General features: G+C 46.8%; 1 protein-coding gene across 2 annotated transcripts; it reads right to left on the reverse strand.

The window, feature by feature from the left end:
• Nucleotides 1–219: 219 nt before the first annotated feature.
• NEK9 (NIMA related kinase 9) lies at nucleotides 220–20201 on the reverse strand. Of its 2 annotated transcripts, XM_015865087.2 has the most exons (22): nucleotides 19898–20199; nucleotides 19286–19463; nucleotides 17745–17800; nucleotides 16846–16916; nucleotides 15425–15530; nucleotides 12729–12860; nucleotides 12261–12371; nucleotides 11652–11716; nucleotides 10671–10721; nucleotides 9918–10110; nucleotides 9358–9502; nucleotides 8432–8632; nucleotides 7999–8045; nucleotides 6984–7139; nucleotides 6699–6807; nucleotides 5992–6153; nucleotides 5432–5602; nucleotides 5155–5214; nucleotides 4416–4606; nucleotides 4011–4175; nucleotides 3116–3328; nucleotides 220–2727 (listed from the first exon to the last, which is right to left on the reverse strand). In XM_015865087.2, exons 1-22 carry the CDS (start codon nucleotides 20084–20086, stop codon nucleotides 2605–2607), a joined length of 2895 nt encoding a protein of 964 aa, XP_015720573.1. In that variant the 5' UTR covers nucleotides 20087–20199; the 3' UTR covers nucleotides 220–2604. The 2 variants fall into 2 exon arrangements, with proteins under 2 accessions (XP_015720573.1, XP_015720574.1); XM_015865088.2 differs by lacking the exon at nucleotides 5992–6153 and having other exon boundaries at nucleotides 19898–20201.
• Nucleotides 20202–21042: the final 841 nt, after the last annotated feature.

Consider the following 21042-nt stretch of genomic DNA (forward strand, 5'->3'; position numbering starts at 1 on the left):
CCCTGACGTCACCAGGAGATACAGCAATAAAAGGGCCTTTTTTTTTGCTCCTAAGAATCAGAAAACATGACACTTTTTCCCATAGCAAGGAACCTGTAAGTCCTCAGGTCCCCTTTCCAGGACATAGAAGAAAAAAAACATATCAAACAACATGATGCCTCTGATAACATATGTATGTTTCCCCTTACTCTTCTGCAAAAAGAAGTCAGAACACGAGCAAACGAGTTTAAACATTTATTTAAACAGAAACTCCAAACCACTCCACCCTTTAACCTTTCAAAAAAAGACAACGACAAACTAGTTTTCAGCCAGAGTGTCAGAGCAGGCAAAAGTTGTGTTCCACTATAACAACTCAGTAGCAATACTAGCAGGAGACCGACACATACGGAGCTAGCACTGCAAGAAGGGGAGAAGTCAAAAGGATTTGAAACCGCTCAGAGGCACTTCTGCCCACTTGCCCTTCCAATTTCAGCCCATGACTAAGGTGCTGCTGGCTTTAAACTGCTTTTTTGGTTGCATAGCTGGCTGGTGTGAAATCTGTGGTCTGTAACAGGCACAACCTGGATAGCGTGAATCCTCTAAGGCACATTTGAGATTGTGGAGCACAGGGCACTCTATGTCAGGACCCTCATTCTCCACTAGATCCAAGGGGAATCCAGTCTGTGCACCTAGCTTCCCAACTGCAGAGCATTGAGAAATGAGGATAGCAGTGCACTGCAGAAGAGCGACTCCCATCAGCTTGGTGCTTGTTGGTTCGACATGGCTCAGGCTCAACTCTTTGCTCCTCAAAGGCACTGCTGCAACATGACCTACTCGATCATTTCCAAATGCAACAACAACCCTCAAGCCGGGCCCCTAACCTGAGAACTGGCTCCAACACACACGAGGGGAAAGGAGGGCAAAATCACAAGGGCAACCAAGAAACGTGGCCACACCAGAGCACTTGATGCCACCTCCCAGGGGGGCTGTCCTCCTGCCCTTCATTAGGGATGGACAAGCACATGGGTACTGTCCTTTTCCCGGACACTGCACTTTAGGGACTGCACTCAGTTCAGCTCCAAGATGCAAACAAGAGGCACCAGAAAGTATTTAAGAAGAATAAATTGCAAGGAGAACAGTTTGGCATCCACCTCTAGACCCAAAGGGGAATGCTGGCACCCAAAGGACAGTCTCTCAAAGAAAGACATCTAGAAGAGGTGATAGGATAACCAACTCCATTTGACCTAAGACAATTCTAGTGACATGTCTTTGATGGGGACTGTTTACTGAGATCCTAACTCCACTCTCACAGCAAAGGTGAGAGGGACTCAGGATTCCTTGGAGGCTTCACATAAGGTGGGGGGAGGCGAGCTTCTCCCAGTCATCCTACCACTCCTGAAAGCTTAGTTCAAAATCAGTTTGCTCAAAGTTTTGTGGGAAACAAAATTTACTTCATTCTTTAATGGGAAATGAGGAAACCCTGAGCATCAGACCGTGCCTCTTCCCATCTCCAATTTACTTTGGGAAAACCTCTTGCTTCTAGAAAGAAGGTGAATTCCAGACAGAGACTTGATCCTTCGTGGTCATGGGGGAAGGCTGCATCCTGTGACCGCAGCATTAATGACCTATTCTGGGTAGGAAAATGCATTCCAGCTTCATCACAACATTGAGTGGAAAAATACCGATTCTTCCCACACCCACACCAGGGGCTAAGCAGAACAGAAGCCAAGCAGGGAGCAGCTACAGGCTTATGCCAAGAAACCAGAAGCTCTGGCACCCAAACCAAATTGACAGCTGAAGCAAGAAACGCATGACTTAGTCTGAGGACCAGACGCTCAGCATCTGGTTGGGAAGCAGGTGGTCTAAAACCAAGTACCAGAGATCCCATCTCAATCAGTCCCTGCTACAGCTGTCAGAAACTGCATCCGATTCACTTATCTCTGTGCACTGCCTGGAAGTTGGAGTGCTCTAGGCACCCAGAATAAGGCCTTTAAACTCCCTGTACAGGCCACTGGACACAGCCATATGGCCAGAAGCTGCACCTCAGGACCAGGGACATGCTGTCTGCCATTATCTTCCTTAACAGGAAAATCTCCACTGCCTCCAGAATGAGATGCTCTCTGCTCCCTCTGCTCAGGGGCTGAGCCTCGCTGACTGGGCCTTACTGTGTGGCAGGGCCAGGATCCTAGCCCTTCACCCCTTTAAGCGAAGGTGGTGAGTGTTAGGGTTCAGCCAGCTTCAGTACAAAACACATCTCTTCCTCTTAGAGATGCAGCAATGAATACCGGGGTCCCAAAGGCAGCTCCCAGGAAGCAGTGAAACAATGAAAGGGCCACAAGCTGCTACCGGAGCTGTCACCATAATGGGGCCATACTGCTTCATGTGCAGAACTGACAGATAAGGTACAAAAAGGAGCTGCTGCTGCTTCAATCACTGAGCTGGCCTAGAGCTCAGAGGCCCTTCCCCTCTCAAAATCACTCCTAGTTCATATCAAACGTACATGAATGCTGCTCTGGAGCCTCCGGCCTCGCTCCTTGTCTGTGAGTGACCTGAAGCCAGGAAAGCCGCTCTCTGCATTCAGTTAGTGTGCTGTGAAGTTAGATGGATCCCTGTGGGCTCAGGAGACTAGAGGCTGGAGCGGCACGAGTCCGTTCCCAGGAGACACCAAGAATCTGAATCCAAGTCAGGTTTTGGATCCACTTCCATCTCCTCTTTGGCTGTCTGGGTTCCTTTGAAATGAACCTCCACCTGCCAAAACACACAGCAACCCTCTTAACAGCTCTAGGACTAGCTGCAAAGAAGCTAGAAGCTGCACAAGGCATGATTCCTATTCTCCACATCCACTTGGGACTCTCCACAATATCTGACTGCTGATCTCTTCTAACCAGGAGAAATAAAGGGGAATCCCAGGTCCCTCAAGATCTGGGCTGTCCCCAATGGAAACCAGCTTCTTGGCTTCTTTCCCATTGTTACTAGCAGAGCCTGAATCAGCAGCTCAACCAAGAACGAGGCAACACACTTCTACTCTTATGGAGGGGTCTGTTAAAAGCTGCTTCCTTCTCTGCAGCCTACATAGGACTAGGATCAGGGTACTAATCCCTGAGCATGGATATGCGCTCAGGTGATGGGTCCTCACCTGCTGCGTTCCCCCTGTTCCACTGCAGAACCTCTGGAGCTGGGCACTCAGACGAAGGGTTTCCTGCTGCAGTTTCTTCTGGTCATCCAGACACTGTAAGACCAGGCTTCGGAGGTGCTCCACCTCTGCTTGAAGAGCACTGCACATGCAGCCCGGAACAGGAGGCACAGCCTTACCTTCACTGCATGGCAGGTGTGGACTCAGGCAAGGAGGCTGCAGAGACAGAAAGAGAGGTCAGACTGAGTTTGGGTGGAAGGGAAGGAACCTTTAGGCCAGTTCTGTATGCCACAAGGAGAGGAAGTGTCACCTCATTTGAGTTGTTGACCTCCCAGACTTGTAACAGCCAGGTCACCAAGCTACTAATAGTTATGTCTTCTGTACAAGTCACCAATATCCTTTGGGAAAGCTGATCTTGTCCTTGCCAAAATTAATCTGGTCAAACCCCCTTCCCTAAGCCTGGGATCTGCACCTCCTCCTGGGGCAGAAAACTCCTGGAATGAGACAGTCTAACAGCAATTTCCTATATCAGTCCCACTTCCTATATATCACAGCAATTTCTGCTTTCTAAGTTTCTGCTTTCTGCTAGGCTCTTGCGCTCCAGGTTTCTCCTTTTTTTTTGTTCTTTTTCCCTTTCTATTAAATTAACCACATTTTTTCATATAACCGATCTCATTATTTTCCATTTGGCCAAGTCCCGGCTTCACATTTTAGATTCCTGTATAAAATGTTCTCTTTGCAGCATTGTCTCTTCTCATCAACCCTCTTTTCCTCATCCAGATGAATTAAGGCAGTCCAACACCCTCTTCCCAGCTCTCCTCATACTTCAGACATCACCATTTATGGTCCCAAGAGCTTCTGGCTAAGCATTCACTATGAAAGACCTGAATAACATTACCCAGGGCTCTGTTTTGGGCTTGTTGAACCCAGTAGGTTCCTCGGGGGCCACTTTGAGTCCTTGAAGCTCCTGGTAAGGCAGAGTCTCCTTCTCAGGCTCTGAGGATGCCATGCTCATAGGAAAAGGGCTGTCAGGCATGGGGATGAATTCAGCATTCTCTAGCTCCTGGAAACAGCAAAGAAGTACTGTTAGGTGTCTGCCATCCCAAAGCTGACCTCATCTCCTCTATCAGTGCATCAGCACCCTCTTGTGGTAAAAAGTAAAAGACAGCTAGACCTAACAGGCCCCCCTACACACCACAGGTCTGAGAACCTTCCCAAGCATCCCTTAGAGGCAGAAGTAGAACCACTTGCCTTTCTTCAGCCTTAAGCCCCATTTTAGTGCATTTCTAAAATACCACATTACCTTCCTCAGCCAGCCAGGGCAGGAGCTGATGTCAGCACTGTCACCCCCCTTGGCTTCTGTGGTACTGATCCAGCCCCCCATGCCACGATCTGCTTCCATGGTTCCCCGAAAGCCTCCACTGGGATCAGGCGTTTCTGCTTCCCGCTCATTTTCCTCTTCCTCTCCTCCTCCGGTGGTGCAGCTCTGAGCCACTAGCACACAAAATGACAAGTTTACGCTTTCCTACCTCTGCTATTCCTCTGTCACCAAACCCCGTCTGGAGCAGAAAAACTGGGGCTGTGTACCCACAGTGATGAAAGCACATGCTGGTGGCATCTTCCTTGACAGCTGCTTATCTCCTAACGCTCCCTGCAGGCCTTCCCACAACAGAACAGTAGTCTTTTGCAGCACTGTGGCCTCCCCCACAGGTCCAAGAAACTGGACTTCATATCTCCAGCTGCTGCCTCATAACCACCCCTTCCCTCACCAGTCCCCTTCAGCAAATTCTTCTCAGCTCTTTCTTGTCAAAGTGAAGATTCTCAACTCCAAAGGCCTTGCTGCATCTACGTGCTTCCCCTCTGCTTCAGTTCTCTCTACCCCTCCAGCCTGGTGCATTCCCTCCCAGGTACTGCAGCAACTTCTTCCCTTTGAGTTCTTCTGCAAAGCTTTTCAAACCCAGAGAAACAGTGCTGCTGAACCAATCTGTGCACAGTCAAATGAACACCAAACTTAGAACAGCTCCCCAGGGCAAGTTACTCACCAGTACCAATGGAGAGGCCACTGCTGTTTGAGCGGATAGTTTTAGAATTCAACACCTTTTCTGAAGGGAGAAAAAACATTGTTTTGGTTAGAAAGATATAAAGCAAAGGAACAAAAAAAAAAGCAAACAGCACACGATGGCAGTGCTGCGAAGCCTACAGCTCAGAGCAGCTACCCACATTCCCCAGAGCCACTCGGCCTGCTCCCAGGCAGGATTTACAGCCTTGTTCCCATCATCATAATCAAGATCTCAACATTTAATCCTAAACTTCACTTACCAACAACAATGATGGTATGCCAGCCACGGCATGACAGGTCTGGAACATGATGTAAAGATCCAAATATTGGCCGAGGCCATGAGGTACAAATATCAGAACCGTGTGCTCTCTCAGTTGGTGTCATTGCCAGACGCCCATTCCCACCATTACCCCAGGCAAAGATATGGTTGTCTGAGGAAAAGAGAAATTCAAGAGACTCAATTTGCTTGCTCCCTGTCAGCCTGTAATTGTTATAGGGATCACAGCCTCTCTTCTGTGACTGCTGTCCTGAAGCATTTGATCAGCCAGCTCCATTTTGCCAATGGGAGGACAAAGCAATAAACCTACTAGGCATCCTGCAGGCCAGCACTGCAGCCCAAGGGGCAGAAAATGCTTGCTGCTACACCGACAGTGTGGCTGGAGCAGAATCCCAGTCTAGGATGACCTTATTTATTTATTTACTTTAAAATATCAGAGCAGTGCTGTGGGAGGGCTCTAAGAAATGCACAGTGGGAGCCAGTTAACTACCCTGCAGATCTAGTTCAAAAGAATCCACCGCAACCTTGTAGAGACCCACTCACCGTCAGTAGCAGCTATGGTGAATTCATCTCCACATGAAACCCTGATCACCTGCTTACCCCCCAGGGGGCCTGCCAGCAGGTTAATTCCCAGGTGCTTCTTATAGTCCCCAACACCAAGCTGTCCGCACTTGTTGGAGCCGAAGGTCAGCAGGCGGCCTCGCTCTGAGAGGAGGAACGAGGAGACAGTCACAGCGAGGGCCCAACTCTGGAAGCAGCCATGCATGCAGAGAACTAGCAGCACCAGCCCATAACCAGCAAGGACACTGCTGAGAAGCCAGCCAGACTGGGAGAAAACAGTGCTTGCCTCCAGAGGAAAAGCTTCAGCCTGGAAACACCACCCCAGTTCCTCTGGCTGAGTTAGGCTTTGATCAAGTGACATCAGTCATAAATGATTCCTTCACTATCCCACAGGATAGTGGATTTCCCAGAATTTTTTCAAAAACAAACAAACAAAAAAAATACCCCAAGAAAAAATAAAGATTACTCTGGCAGCTGATGCTGCTGCTTCTCAGTTGAGGAATGGGAAATCTTGGTTCCTGGAGCACGCATGAGCCCTGATACCAAGAACATAACCTTCAAGGTCAAGGGGCTGGCAATCATTGCCTTGATAGCGCCACTTCACCAAGAGAAGCCAGGCTGAAAGGGCAAAGCTGATGTAAAGGAATGAAGCAAGTAGTAGTATTTGTTTCTTAACACATGTGGCTCACCATCAATGGAAGCTGTGTGCGTTTTCCCTGGAGAAATGGTACGGATCTTGTAGAAGGAGAGCTGCTTGGCCAAAGTCAGGGAAGTAGCATAGGGTACCTCACAGTATGTCTGAGGAAAGACACATGGGTAAGCACAGAGTGAAGGATCACACATTTATCAGCTAAGACCTACTCAAGCAGGTCTTGACAGACCACGTTAACCCAGACAGTCCCCCAGCACAGGTATAATTCCAGCATGTGCTACTGGCTGTTGGAATCTGAGGTCAGGGACCCAAATGTACTTACATCATGGTTAATTATCCCTGATGTGCACTGATTCAGGCCCAGCTTGTTAAACTCATTGAGTCCACACGCCAACACTTTGCCTGTCTGGGTGAGCAGGAAGGTCCCATCACAGCCACAGTGAACAGATACGATGTTCAAAGTCTTTGGAACATCCACCTATGTGGAAGAAACATACCCTGAGAAAACCAAAATCCCAACCAACGCTACATAGAAGCCAGCATAGGAAAAACATATGGAATTAAAAAACAGCAGTTCAGCCAGCCTGGGCACTAACAGCACCTAATTCAGTTGATTTGAATACGAGTGCAAGAATACCATAAAGTCTATAGCGTACTGAAATTCTGGTAGCAGTGCAGAAATTCCAAACATCCTAGATCTTGTGTGCAGACACCTCTGACCCAGCAGAGGAACCAGACCGGGACACATCCCGGTCAGCTGAGATCTACGAGTTGCAGCATGAGGCAGCCAAGCAGGGCTGGGTCTGTGCTATGTGGGAATGATACTGTGTGGCTGCAGAAATTTGGCTACCAGGCACACCCTCACTGGTTTCTAACCCTCAGTGGGTTATTTTACTTTAATTATCCCTTGCACCATGTTTCAAGAGGGTTCTACTTTGAACTCATCTTTAACACATTAAGTGAAATTCAAAGACTCCCATTTGTTTGCAGTGTTGCAAGTTTCCTGTACAGACCTGAGGCATGCAATTTGGTATTTCCTATGATTTCTATAATACTAAGTTCAGCATTTCCAGTTTCAGCTTGGAGATCAGCTCTAAGTCATGATGCTGGCTAGTCTGGAAGTAGCACATCCCTTTGCCATGATCTCTAGGGATAAATGAAGCAAAATGAAGTGAGTAAATGAAAATAAAACCCTTGCAAACTCTATGATACCTTAGCAAACAGACAAAAACCAAACAAAAACCCTGCTTGAGCCTCAGGCAGCTAACATTTCCAAACAGCAACAAATGTGGAGTTAGGCCCACGCAGATTTTGGGAAGAAGTGGTCACAGTCCTACCTTCTGAGGTGTATAGTGATCTTCTTCGGAATCCAAACCCAAGCGCCCTGTAGCCATGAAAACAGTACAGTCAGAAAGGGCCTCACAGGTGCCTACTCCGAAGAAATTCTGTGGTCTCTCCCTAGTCCCAAATATCCTCATAGAACTAGAAACCCACTTCCCTACAGACTGCCTGTCAGTCTTCAAAGTAATCAAATCCCATTCACAGAATGACTGCCCTATTCACAAGAAAGCCAGGTGGTGCCCTAGAGCTTCTCAGAGAGAGGTCTCAAGGACTCAGTCCCATTTCCCATTCTCACAAGGAAAAAAAGCTCCAAAGACACAATGTTCTTTGTCCCACAGCACACGCCAAACAGCCTTCAACCAACATGTGCACCATGTTGCCAACTGGAGCAATGCCCCAGTGCCTTTAGATTCCGTGGAGACTACCTACCATACTCTCCACATCCCCACGTGTAAACTTCTCTGTTCCTGGTCAGCACTGCCACGTGGTTATCTCCACATGAGACCTGCTCCACAGGGTTGGTAAGGAAGAAATCCAGCTGCAGGGGCTCAAGTACTTCAGAGCCATAAGCCTTGTCAATGCCGATGCATCCGTAATAGTCCGAGCCAAATGCATACAACTGGCCCTCATCTGAAGGAGGCAATGGAAGTTTGGTTAGCACACAGAGATTTGATTAGGCTGCACATTAACCTCTTAGGACATGGCCAAAGCAACTTTTTTCTCTAATTGCTCATCATTTTTTGTGCAGAATAATGTCACCAGGAGGCTATGGAGCTCTTTCTTGATCACACTAGGATGGATGACCGTGCAGCACAACATGCAGCTTTTTCAGGCCACCAGTGTAAAAAAATCTTAGGTTGAGCCTATCACATTTTGTAACAGAAACCCACAAACTGACCCTGTCGCTCCCAAATTAAGTCCTCCACATGCTGAGCATCTGAGCTCATCCCTGTCAAACCTGCACTTTTCCAAGCTTCTGTCATAACTGAGGCACCCTTTCCTCACACAGTCCAACAAAACATCACACAAGAGATGTGTGAGAAACAACATATGCGCCAATAAGAGTACGGATGCTGCACAGCCACAAGGAGTTCTGCACAACCATCACTTTCATCAACAAAAAAAGATGTATCCTCAGGAAAAAAAAAAATCACCCAGATTTCTTGGGAGTCAACATGTTCCCATGCAGACTGACTTTCATCAGCTCCACTACTGGACGTTTGGTCCACAAAATTGAAAGCTAAGTAACACACAGAACTTCCTCCTCTTTGCATAATGCCACTCTGTTGACCTTCTGTGAAGGCAAACAATTCCAGAGCATAGCAAAGTGACAGTAGTACCCTTCCATGTCTCACCTGTGATGCACACTGTGAAATCATCTCCGCAGGACACCTGGCGAATGGCTTTTCCCTGAAGCTTCTCCACATGCTTTGGCTGCCGGTAGGATGCTCTATCCCCATGGCCCAGCTGCCCATGCAACTTGGTGCCACCCTGCATGTTCTGCAAGAAAAAAAACCAAACACATCTGGTGAGGTTATGTATTTGCAACTCCTGATACGGTGCCGAGAATTACAGTGGCTCCAAGGAAAGACAGAAGACTGCACAGGACAAGAGAAAACATTAAATACTCTAGGAAAGAGATTGCTACCTAAGTGGCAACACTTTAAACATCAGCACAGTTCAAAAGCTGGGCACAAATGACTGATGTGGTCTCAGGCTTCACCCAAAAGTACGTTTGTCCTGGGAGACCTGAGTCAGTGCCAAAGCAGATGGCCTCCCACAGCGTCCACTGCAATCAAATCTGTCTATTTCCAGGCTGCTTCCCATCCAACTTTAACACACTCATAACTGGTTGGTGGTGGATTCTGACTTTCCCTTCCCCCCAACCCCCCTTCCTGCAGTTTCTCTCACTTACCACCCAGGTGTAGAGCTCCTTCTCCACCGTCACCACAGCAAAGTGAGTGTTACCAGCACACACCTGGCGTGCACTGCAGCCACTTTTGATGGCATCCAGCTTCTGGGGGGTGGACTTCCCGCCCCCCCAGACATACACCTCGCTAGTGCGTGAAGTCACCACTGCAATGGGAGCCTCATTCACGGTACTCGACCTGCACAAGGACCCCCCCAGAACACACATGCTTTTAATAATTTTGACATCACTGTCATCATTCATTTTCCTACTGCTCTCCCTCTACTGGTCTCCCCAAGCCCATGTTGCAGTCCTTCACAACCATTCATGTCTATATTTTCACAAACTGCTCTCTTCATTCAGTCATTTTGAGGCCTCAACTGTTATAGAATGGCTCTGGATCAAATACACCTCTGAGCAGAAGTGAAAACAGCCTCCAGCAAGCGTTAAAGAAAGCCTACAATCTTATTTGATGTCATTAAAAACAACAAAACCACTGGGTTTTCAATGAATTGCCACGGAATTGTTCTCATTTGTAAAGAAGTCACAAAATCTTGCTCAAATGTTTCTGAATCCCCCCATCTCCACTTTATTTAAATTACAGGCAGAGTAAAATGTGGGATGACAACAATGGATCAAACATGTCTAGTTCCTGGCATTTAAGGAAGGGCTGTCATAGATTAACACTCTCAGCAAAGTTCCTCACCGATGAGCTGTTCTACCCAGACTTCCTTTCCAAACATGTGCCAAAATAATTACCTTGGTCGCTTATTTGGCCCATTGAGCAGTGTGACTTTCTCTTCCATCTCTCTGCCAAAGGACAAAAAGCATCTTAGGAAACAAAACCACATCTCCCAAAGTAATTTACTGGTAAACAGCACACACATAGACTGATTTCCTTTCCTATTACCTGCTGCTCCCTCTTGGAGGAAATATGGCAGCTGTTTAACAGCTTACTGCAATACACAGAGTAGGGCAGAAGCAATGTGCCACAGAGCTAACAAACTAGATATATTTCAAAACTTGGCCAACCAATAGCCATATTGCACTAGGATTACCTTGATGGGCTGTATTTTATCAGGGTTTGGGATTTATGGTGGTGCATACAGCAAGACAAAACTCAAACTTCATTGATCACCAAGTAGAACAATATAAATATAATGGACTAAGATTACTACCCCCAATGCAACTGAAGGGGGATCCAAAGAGTTCAAAATACTGCTCTATCTTTAAAAAAAAGACTGTGTGCAGGCTGGTGGTCAAACTAAGTTAAAATAGACTATTTTCAGTACAACTCTCTCAGGAAAAAAGATGTACAGGAAAAAAAAATGTAAGTGTCTACACTGTGTGAGATATGTATTATGAAAGGCTTTTTTCAATGATCCTGACAGGGTCTAAATATAACACTTCATTCAGAGATCTGAAAAGCAGAATCTAGCATTCCTCCAAGGACTGACAGATGCTTCCATGTTCTCAATATACCAGCTCCTGAGACCAGAAATGCAGATATCTTTCTCAACATATCTGTGCTTCAACAGGCAGAGCAACTGACCAGAAAACAAAAACACGCTTCTCTCCTAAAGATGATGAAGTATACTTCAAAAACTGCCTCACATCAGGACAACTTAACTTAAGGACTTTGTTTCACAATTATAAATGCCAGTAGTCTGCACAAATCCTCCTGCTCTTTCTACCACCTGGCTTGATCAGATTTTCAGGCAAGACCATCTATCCAATTACCTCCTCCGTTTGCTGAGAAGGGGTTGTTCAAGCAGCTCGTCTGCAGTGGGTCTCTTCTCTGGATCCTGAAAGAAGTGAGCAGTAAGTCATTCTTTGGGAAACGTCCATCATCTACAGTGATATATTGGTACAAGGTTGCATGAACCTTCTTCCCTGCCTCCCTCCGAAAGAGAAAGGAATTAATTAAACATTTGGAATGAATTGGGATAAATGCTTGAGATATGCAGTACAGAATTATCCACTCTGAATATATTCACACTATCCTTGCTTCCAAAAAAATTATTTCCTACAGAAATCAGCAGTCATGGTCAGAAAGCCAGACTGTACGGAGATGAGGCTTCCACCTCCATAACACTGCATGAGAAAATAATTTCTTCTGTGAGTCTGTAAAATAGTTGCCATCACAGCAAACCCAGCATCCCTCCAGAGCCTGCAGAACTGAAAGGCATCCTGCGACAACTGGAGGAAGCCCAGCCTTAGTGATGCCTCGGGCCTCACAGAGATTACCCTGCAACTACCGCCCTCATCCTGAAACAGGCATATCATTCCCCTTTGCACCTGAACTGCACATATGGGCAGGAATTTCTGAAAATTAAGTATTTCACCAACCTGATCCAGGCAGGAATTCACCATCTGGATTAGCTCCCAAGAGTAGACAGAGGAATCAACTTCCATGGCGCGATTTCCCTGAACAATCTTCACACACAGGTTCAGGGGATTCTAGGCACAAAACAAAAGCCAGCCATAAGGGAACTGAACGGTGTACTGTGCCCAGAGGGAGAGGTGGTGCTGGTCTCCATTATTCTCTTTATCATTCTCCGATCAGGACACTCCAGAAACCTGATAGTAAGTACTGCAGTGCAGGTACCTCCAATAGTTAGGACTTGGTGACATCTGCCTTGTAATCAAATTCTCTAACAGTAAGAGGAGAACATGTTCCTCTCTGTATGCAAGCTCCTACACAGTATACAACACCACACAGTAGCATAGCTGATGTGAACTCTATAGCCAGGAAATTATGGTATTTTCACATGATTCTTTTAAGGTTATTCAGTCCATCCTGGTTTGCAGACTTACAGTAGCATCAAAGGTCCTCTTCAAAGTAAGAAGCTCAAAGATGACACAGCCCACAGCCCAAATATCTGATTTGAAGTTGTATTTCACACCCTGGCAGAGTTCTGGAGACATGTAGTAAGGAGTTCCTACCAGCTAGGAAAAAAGAACATTTAAAGATCAGAAACAACCCAGCAGTTCTCAGTTCTGAAGCATCTCACCTGTTTACAGAGGTTCGTGAGCATTAGGATTCAACAAAGCCCTGACACAGCATCAGTGATACAGATCACACATCCCCCAACATGTGCTGGAGGGATGGGAACAAGCAGCACACTTCTTCCTCCCTCGCCCACAAGCTTGTGCCTGCATTTCTAACAAGATCCTGGACATCTCTGCTCACCTTCTGATGTAGTACATGGCTCTCAAAAGAACAACAGTCATAGCAACACAACAAGGACTTGCCCCTCTCTTAACCATACTGCATTTAGGGGTAATTAGGCTTCACATACTGACCAACTATACAGAAACCCTGACAAGAGATTAATGGAAAAGGGACCTAGCAAAGTTTCTAACAGAGATGTCAGCCTGCACCTATGGAGCCACTCTGATGATAAGGTTCTACCAGACAAAGGCTACTTTGTCTGATTAAGGAGGGTTTACTTTGGGGTCAGTATGTAGAAAGCTGGCACTGGTCCTACCTGAAAGGCTCACAATTCAGAAGTGGGCTTTCCTGAACAGTATTTAAGCCCCCTGCCTCAAATCCAAGAACCCAGCACTTAAATAGAGAAGCCTTTGCAGCTGTAACAGAAATAGTGGTAAAGCTCAAAGTCACTAAAAGGAGATACACAGAGAGCAGGTTAAAAGGTGTAAGAATTAAGCTTCCCTGAACTGAGCTCATTTCCTAGCAAGCAACCAGACACTGAAATAATACAAAAAGACGAGATTTGAGAAAAGGGGAAATATTTATAGCTGCCCTTTCAACTTTCTCACAAAACTGCGAGGACTACAAAGGCTGTCTTTCATTAGACCCTGGTAGATTCTGAAAGTGCTTGTTAGGTATTTGGTGTACCATTTCCATTCTACCTTCCATTTCCTTTTACACGGTATGACAGCTATAGAGCTGCACAAGTCCTAACCACAGGAAGGCTCAGAACCTCAGCTAGACAGAATAGCACAAAAAGAACTAGGACACTGCATCTTTTTCAAGGAAAGGATAATGTAAGGCATATTTTTCTATGTCTTCCTTGGTAACTGGGAGGAAGGGTAACAAATTAAGAGACAAACATTTAGGAAGCAAGATGTACCTATTTTACAAATTCATAATTCGCCTGTTACAAATTTGATAATGGAAAATACCAACAATAATATGGTTTGCACTCATTTTACAATGGACAACTTGCAGACCGCCACTAGTCAAGCCATTAGACCGCAAATTGAACAGCTGGCCTGGAGCACAGCCAGCAAATACAAAAGAAAGATGGTTGGAAATATTTAACTAGAAGATTTTCAAAAGTCAGAAACAGGATGGAGGAAAAAAAACCGTTGTACGGATGAATATACCCAACATGGGCAAAAATAAGAGAAGGAAAATTCATAGCACAAACTGCAGGTTCTCTGAAAGTCAGCAAGCCATGAAAAAGGAGACAAAACAAATGGTTTTGCTACAGCCCAGCCTAGCAAGGGCTTTATGCAGCAGCCTTGAGGTCCCACTTACTGTGCAACTGCACAATACACTCATATTCTGGAAGGAAGTTGGCAAGCATTTAGCTCCACATCTTAACAGAGCACCAATAGCTTACATAAATCTAATAATAAGGCCTAGTAAGGGGATGTGCAGGTTGGCTTGCGTCCTAAACTGCAATAAAGGCCTTTAGCAGATAGGAGACATCCAGACAACGTTTCCCTTTCCAACTCTAGTGCGCAATCACAGAAATTAACAGAGCTGGGAAATCTAAGTCGATCATTCAGGTGCCTGCAATACAGCTTATCCTGTTTCATAACCACGGCTGTGGAACTGCTTTCTGGAAGGGTCTGGAACAAATCCAAATTTGACAGCCTTCTTGTAGAATTACTTTTTTCTGCAAGCTTTCCCACCCACCAACAGCATTACCAATAAACTATACATCTACCATAAGAAGCACCTCTCTTGCTTCTTCATAATTCAGAGTCTAAATATCAAAGAGACAAGAGGTCTATCTATGGCACAGTGCTATGTCAGGGAAATAGATCCAAGCTATCTCAGACCCAGCTGAGCCAAAATAGTCCTGCTAGCACAGCAGCATGACCAGGTTAACTTAACCTGCTGAAATGGGTTTCACTAGTCCATAGGGAGTGGGTTAGAAATGATGTGACCGTGCTCTCTGTGCCCTCAGATAGCAATACCTTCATGTTATGTAGATTCACCTTTGGAAGTGCCTAGGTACTAGAGAAAGAACAGTGCTCTCTAATGTAGTTATGCTGGCTCTGGTGCAACTCTATGCCAACGGTATCACCTATCTTTAGTTTAAAGCTCAGAAAGATAACCTGGGAACAAGGATAATTGGAGGCTACAACACATCAGCAAATACACAGAGATCAGAGTTAGGGGAAAGAGGAAGGAAAAACACAGAAAATAAGTTGAGCATTCCTGATTTTCTGCAAGGCATGCAGAGATTAAATGGAAAAACAAGAAAAAACAAACTCCAACCCTCAGTTCTTCACAAAACAAAACATATACTCACAGTCTCAGCCATAGAATACTCAGAGTTCAGCTTCTTTGCCAACCCGTAGTCTCCCAGCTTAATCAGGTTTGCTTTGGTTAGAAAGATATTTAATGTCTTTATATCTCTAAAAGGAGAAAAAGAAACATGGCTTAAATATACTTCCAGATTTCAGTCTCCCACACACTACTATGCTCCCCCTCCCCATAAGGCAACTGCTACTCTAAGAGCAAACACTCACACAAACAGCTCTCCAAGTCCCTCAGCTTTACACCTTTGTAACATTCCTTGTCCTCTATAGCTTCCCAGTGTAGATCAGGACAATATCAAGTAAAGCAGCACTTTGCTTTTGTCCCCTTGGGGCATCACAAAGTCCTGGGTCCCTCTGACAATGTCTGCAGCAGAAGGAAATCACTGCAAACATTTAATTAACTGTTCAATTAATTGTTATGGATGGACGTTGGGCCACACGTTCCCCAGCTGCAAAGATGGGCACCAGAAAGCAGGAAACTACTGCAAAGCAGCACAGACACAACATCTGCTTTAGGTCAAAAACTTAGGTGATGCTTTGTTGAACACAAGGTACTAACTGTTCATTACCAAGACTTGCTGATTAACCAGAGATTCAGACTGTCAGCAGCCAGGATGCTGTCTCAAACATGTGAGAACCCTCACACAGCTCTACTCATTACAGAAGGACGTTGTGCAGCACGCAATCCAACCTTGCTGGAAACTACTGTCTATGTACGCAATACTCTATGGAACGTCACCACCTCCTCACTCTGCCCACATACTGGGCACTCTTAAGCACACGTAAGCAATGAAATTTACCCCTCCTAAACAGACAAAAAGCAGCAGAAAAAGATAACTTAGCTTCTCATTAAAATCTCAGAGTCAATGTGTAAATAAATTACCACTACCTGCTAACTTTCTTAAATAACAGATTAATAACATGGTATTCAGCCAAGCCTGGGACAAACCCTCATCTCAGTGACCTTACAGCAAAAAGCCAACACAGAACCTCCATTGCTATGAGCCTCCAGGAATCAGATGGGTAAGGATGTACATATTGTTCTGAAGCTATTGCTTGTCCAGCAGGCGTGAAGTGCCCTCGGCCAGTAGTAACCGTTCTTCCTATCCGCTTTAGCAAACACCATTTATGTGCTGTGGCAGTAAAGGACCAATTTACTCCTTTCCTACATGAATTAACTCTTTGTTCTCAAAGGTGCAGCCAAGAGACACAAAATTTCCATCACGTTTATCAGAAAACCATTTCTAGCCCAATAAAAAAAGCCCTTACAGAAGCAATATTTGACATCTAGGTAGATTGGCTTTGCCTTGAACAGAGGATCTCATGGTTTCCTTCAAACACAAAAGCAAAGGGTACTCAAAGGAGCTGTGCACTCACATCCACAAGTGGCACTTGTTACCTCAGCACATACCTGTGAAGAATTCCTGCTCGATGAATGCAGCTCACAGCTGATACAATTTGGAAGAGATACCAAAGCACCATCTGTAAAGGTAGGAACAGAAGTCTTACGTGAGGCTTAAACAAAACCCAATAAAGACCCGTAAAATAAAATAACTTGATATCCCTGTCACAGAGAGGCACAGCAAGGAGGCTTAACCACATTCATTCCTCTCTAAGCAATATGAAAGCATATCATTACCTTCAGGAATTCCTGTTTTGGAAAACTCTAGTGCCATTCACAGTACCTGTCCTGACAGGCAACACAGAATTCAAGGAGTTAAAAGAATTAGCAAAGACAGTTAATGACAAGATAGGAAAGATCTACAACCGAGCTCTCTAGAATTTAACTGAGATCATTTAATATTCACCATGAGTCAGGAGGCCTTAAAATGCTTTGTATAAGAGAAATAAGTATATCCATCATCTCAGCATGAGGTAGAAACAGTAGAATATGTATTAAAAAACAAGTCCACAGTGAGAATGCTTCAGAGTAATTACTCAGAACAGAAGTCAGAAAATGGTTAAGAGGTGAAATGAGCATCAAGCATGAAGAGAGATTTTTTTAAAGAGAACTTTTAGCCAAGATGATGAGACGACAAAAGTCAACTGAGTGCTCTCTTTCATTACTCCTCGCTAGGAAGCTTATATTGCCCAGACATAGCCTGAAATGGAAATAACATGTTTCTGATTGTGCACAAATGTCTGCAGCATTCAGTTGGAAAGGACGGGTGTCAGCCACCAGATTTACAAAGAAAATTCCCATCAGTGATACGGAGGAGAAAAAAAAGGCAGCATAAACACTGAGATCACCAGGCAGATCTCCAGAGCACAAAGCCAGCCCCACTGCTCCCCAGAACCAGTCCAAATTACCTCTTCTTCAAATAACTTGTCCTTCTGGCGCAGAATCTTATCGTACAGATTCCCTCCTGGAACAAGGAGTGAGAAAGACAGAGGATCATCTTAGTTAATGACAGTAGTTTCTCTGCTACCTTACTACTGGGAATGCTCAAATCCCATAAAGACCCAGCGTATCAGTACAGCTCCCTCTCCATGCTCTCCACTTACACTGGTCAGGCACACACAAAATTAAGTTCTTCCATCTAAGAACCTCCCTGGCTTCTTGGCGCATGCAAATATTTAACCTGTACGCCAAATCACGTGAGATTAAGTCTTGTGTTTCCAACAGAACAAATATATACATATATATATTTAAAAACAAACAACGAAACACCAGTGCTGTAAGACACACAAGTCTCTGCAAACACCAACTACTGCCTTTCCCCGCTTAATCTGAGCTGCCTCTCCACCTGAGCTGTCAAATACATTGATGAAAGGTTCACAAACTGCTGACAACAGCAGCACAACCAACAGGAGCCTGAAAGCAGCAAACGCAGCCTCTTCAAGGCAACCCACAGGCTGAATGGAGCACTAAAAGAAATCACGTGGAGTGCTGAGGGCAGCGAGACTCTGCCAGATTAGCACCTTACCAGTAAACACCAAATCTACTGTTGCTATTCTGTTTCCCAGTTATTGCATATTAAAACCTAATAGTAACAAGTGTATGCTGTAGTAGGTACAACTATAAACACAACCACTGGAAACATCATAATCTGAAGCGTAAATGAAGTTCTCTCCTTTTCACACCCCTACTTCTGTGCCACTCACACAGCTGATAACCCCTAAACACACAGAGGATGGTTAGCCAGGTGAGCTCTCCCACCCACCACAAAAGCAGCAGCCTGCAGCTCCAGCTGGTCTCCTGTTCTAGCAATATCATTCACATCCTACCTCTAGCAGCTGCAGCTCAGACACCCATCTCAAATCCTTCTTCCTCTCCATCCCAGCCAGGGCTGTTTACCCTGCAAGCTGCAAATGCCACCATCTGATCTACTCCTGGATGAAATTTGAAAGTTTTCTCCACCAACAATGGGACTGTATTATTTTTTTTATAGCTTTTTATAGGAGCTGGCAGCACAAGGCAGGAAGAATTTCTGATCTCAGAACACCAATAGATTTTGAAGCTCTGACTTATAAACAGACTCCTTCATTTGGTGATTATGTGACTGAAAGCAGCCCCACACTGTACTGGCAGAGAGGCCCAATATCCTCCTACTCTTTTCCTACTGTCCTCCTGCAAGAACAAAAGAAGGCAGGTTAGAAATGCATGCTACCAGTAACCCATTTCTCCCATTGCACCAACACTCAAGAAACCGCCCCGTGAACTGTCTGCACTGACTACAGGGACACAAATCAACCAGAAGGATTTTCAATCTCTTCTTCAGGAAGCAGCAGAATCCATCCCTGTTCCCCTGCCCCCAAAGGACACCCCAGCAGTGCTACCCGCAGACGGCGTAGGATGGTAACTCAGCAATGCAGCAGCCTGCTTTGGTAAGAGGGAGGAGGGATCTCACCATTACAGTACTCCAGCTCAATCAGCAGCGTGGTGTTATCCATGAAGTGATTGTAATACGCAATGATGTTCTCGTGCTGCAGCAGAGCGAGGATAACGATTTCATTCAAAGCATCACGACGCTCTTTCTCTGACAGCCGGGTCAGGTCCACCTCCTTCCACACCACCAGTGAGTCATCCTGAAACACAAAAACACCTTTTAATTAAACACACGCGACTCTGAAGGGAGCGACGTGCCTTTATGGCAGGAAATTAAAGCTTCCAGGACAGGCAGACGGGCTTTCCTGCCTTTACGGATTTCAGACAAGGGTTCTTTGCAACAAGGAGCTCCGAGCTGTGCCGTGTGTCACTGGGCACGGCGCCCTGCAGCCGTCCTTCCAGCCGGGGCACTGGGGAAAAGGAACGGCCAGGCGTCCGGGGACAGGACGCCAGTTTTGCTTGTCTCAGTTCAGTAAAGGGGAGATGGAACACCCGATCCGCCGCCCGCACGGTGCCGTACACGAGCGGCAGCCCGTCGGGGTCCGCCCGGCGGTGCGGGCACGGAGCTGCGCGAGGCCCCGGCGGGAGGAGGGGGACGAGGCCGCGGAGGAGCTGCCGGCCCGGCCCGGCCTACCTCGGTGCGGCGGTACAGGGTGGCCTCTCCGAAGGCGCCGCGGCCCAGGATGCGGATGGGGATGTAGTGCAGCTCCTCCTGCTCGCCGGGCAGGCCGCCGCCGCCGCGAGAGCCGCCCCGGCCCGAGGACTCGTTGCCGAAGTCGGAGCTGATGGAGTCGCAGTGCCGCTCGTACTCGCCCAGCGACATGGCGGCGCGGCGCCGCGCGGCCCGGCCCGGCCGCTCCCTCAGCGAGGCCCCGCGCGTCCGACGGGCTCCATGTTGGCTCCCGCCGCCGACCCGGAACCGCTTCCTGCCGCCCGCCGACCTTGGCGCTCCCGCCCCCGCCGGGCCGAGCCGGGACCCGCTGGGCCGCAGTGTGCGAGGGGCGGCTCCGGCCTCACGGGGGTGGGCGGCCGAACCGGGCCGGGGCTCCTGACCGCGGGACGGCGGCGCTCCGGGCCGGGCCTGCGCCGTGCGGGCACTGACTGCGCAGCTCCGAGCCCGGGCGGCCCGTCAGACTGCGCCGGGTGGAGCGGGCCGTCAGCTGCAGCGGAGCCGACACTTCAGGGCTGCTCTCTCTGAAAGCTTTGGAGATGCGCCCTGATAGACGCTGTGTGAAGGACCCGATGCGTGCTACCGCGTGGCCCAGAGGGAACGTGCCATTCTGACTCCTGCTAAACGCTGCACAGGGGTGAATTTGGACTCAGGTTGCACACTGCTATTTAAACTAAACTGCAGTGAATGTGAGCTTTAGGTCAAGGATGTCATGGAGGGGTTCCAGCAGACAAGGCAGCACACTGTTCACACTACTAACAGAGGTGGGGAGGGAGAAGTACCTCAGGCATATATCAGTTATGAAAAGGAATAAGCGAGAGGAAACCACAGCAGTGAGGCTGAGCAATGCAAGAGCAGCTCCATCCCGGCCTTTTTTGAGGAAGTTATTCAATGCTTTATTGTAAAAAGCTGAAATAAAACAAGTTAAACCACTTGCAACATAAGGAGCAATCAACGGCCACCGTTTTGCAGGCACTTTGTCACTTAGCTGCAGCTGAGACTGAGCTTCCAGCTTCTTGCAGTGCAAACAGCTTCCAGCTCACAGCAGAACAGTCTGCGAAGCAAACACTGAGCAAATGCAAAGGGATTCTGTGCTGTGGCAAAAGCTT

The sequence above is a fragment of the Coturnix japonica genome, chromosome 5, assembly GCF_001577835.2.
Source record: "Coturnix japonica isolate 7356 chromosome 5, Coturnix japonica 2.1, whole genome shotgun sequence".
Taxonomy (NCBI): domain Eukaryota; kingdom Metazoa; phylum Chordata; class Aves; order Galliformes; family Phasianidae; genus Coturnix; species Coturnix japonica.

Bases quoted from the DNA above. Each gene is read 5' to 3' on its own strand.
- NEK9 (XM_015865087.2), bottom strand. From the start codon at position 20,086: ATGTCGCTGGGCGAGTACGAGCGGCACTGCGACTCCATCAGCTCCGAC. The intron at 8,633-9,357 runs GTGAGACATGGA...TGCCTCCTTCAG, and splicing joins TTTCACAGTGTGCATCACAG to ATGAGGGCCAGTTGTATGCA. The intron at 5,603-5,991 runs GTGAGTGGGTCT...TCTTTTCCTCAG, and splicing joins CACCATAGCTGCTACTGACG to ACAACCATATCTTTGCCTGG.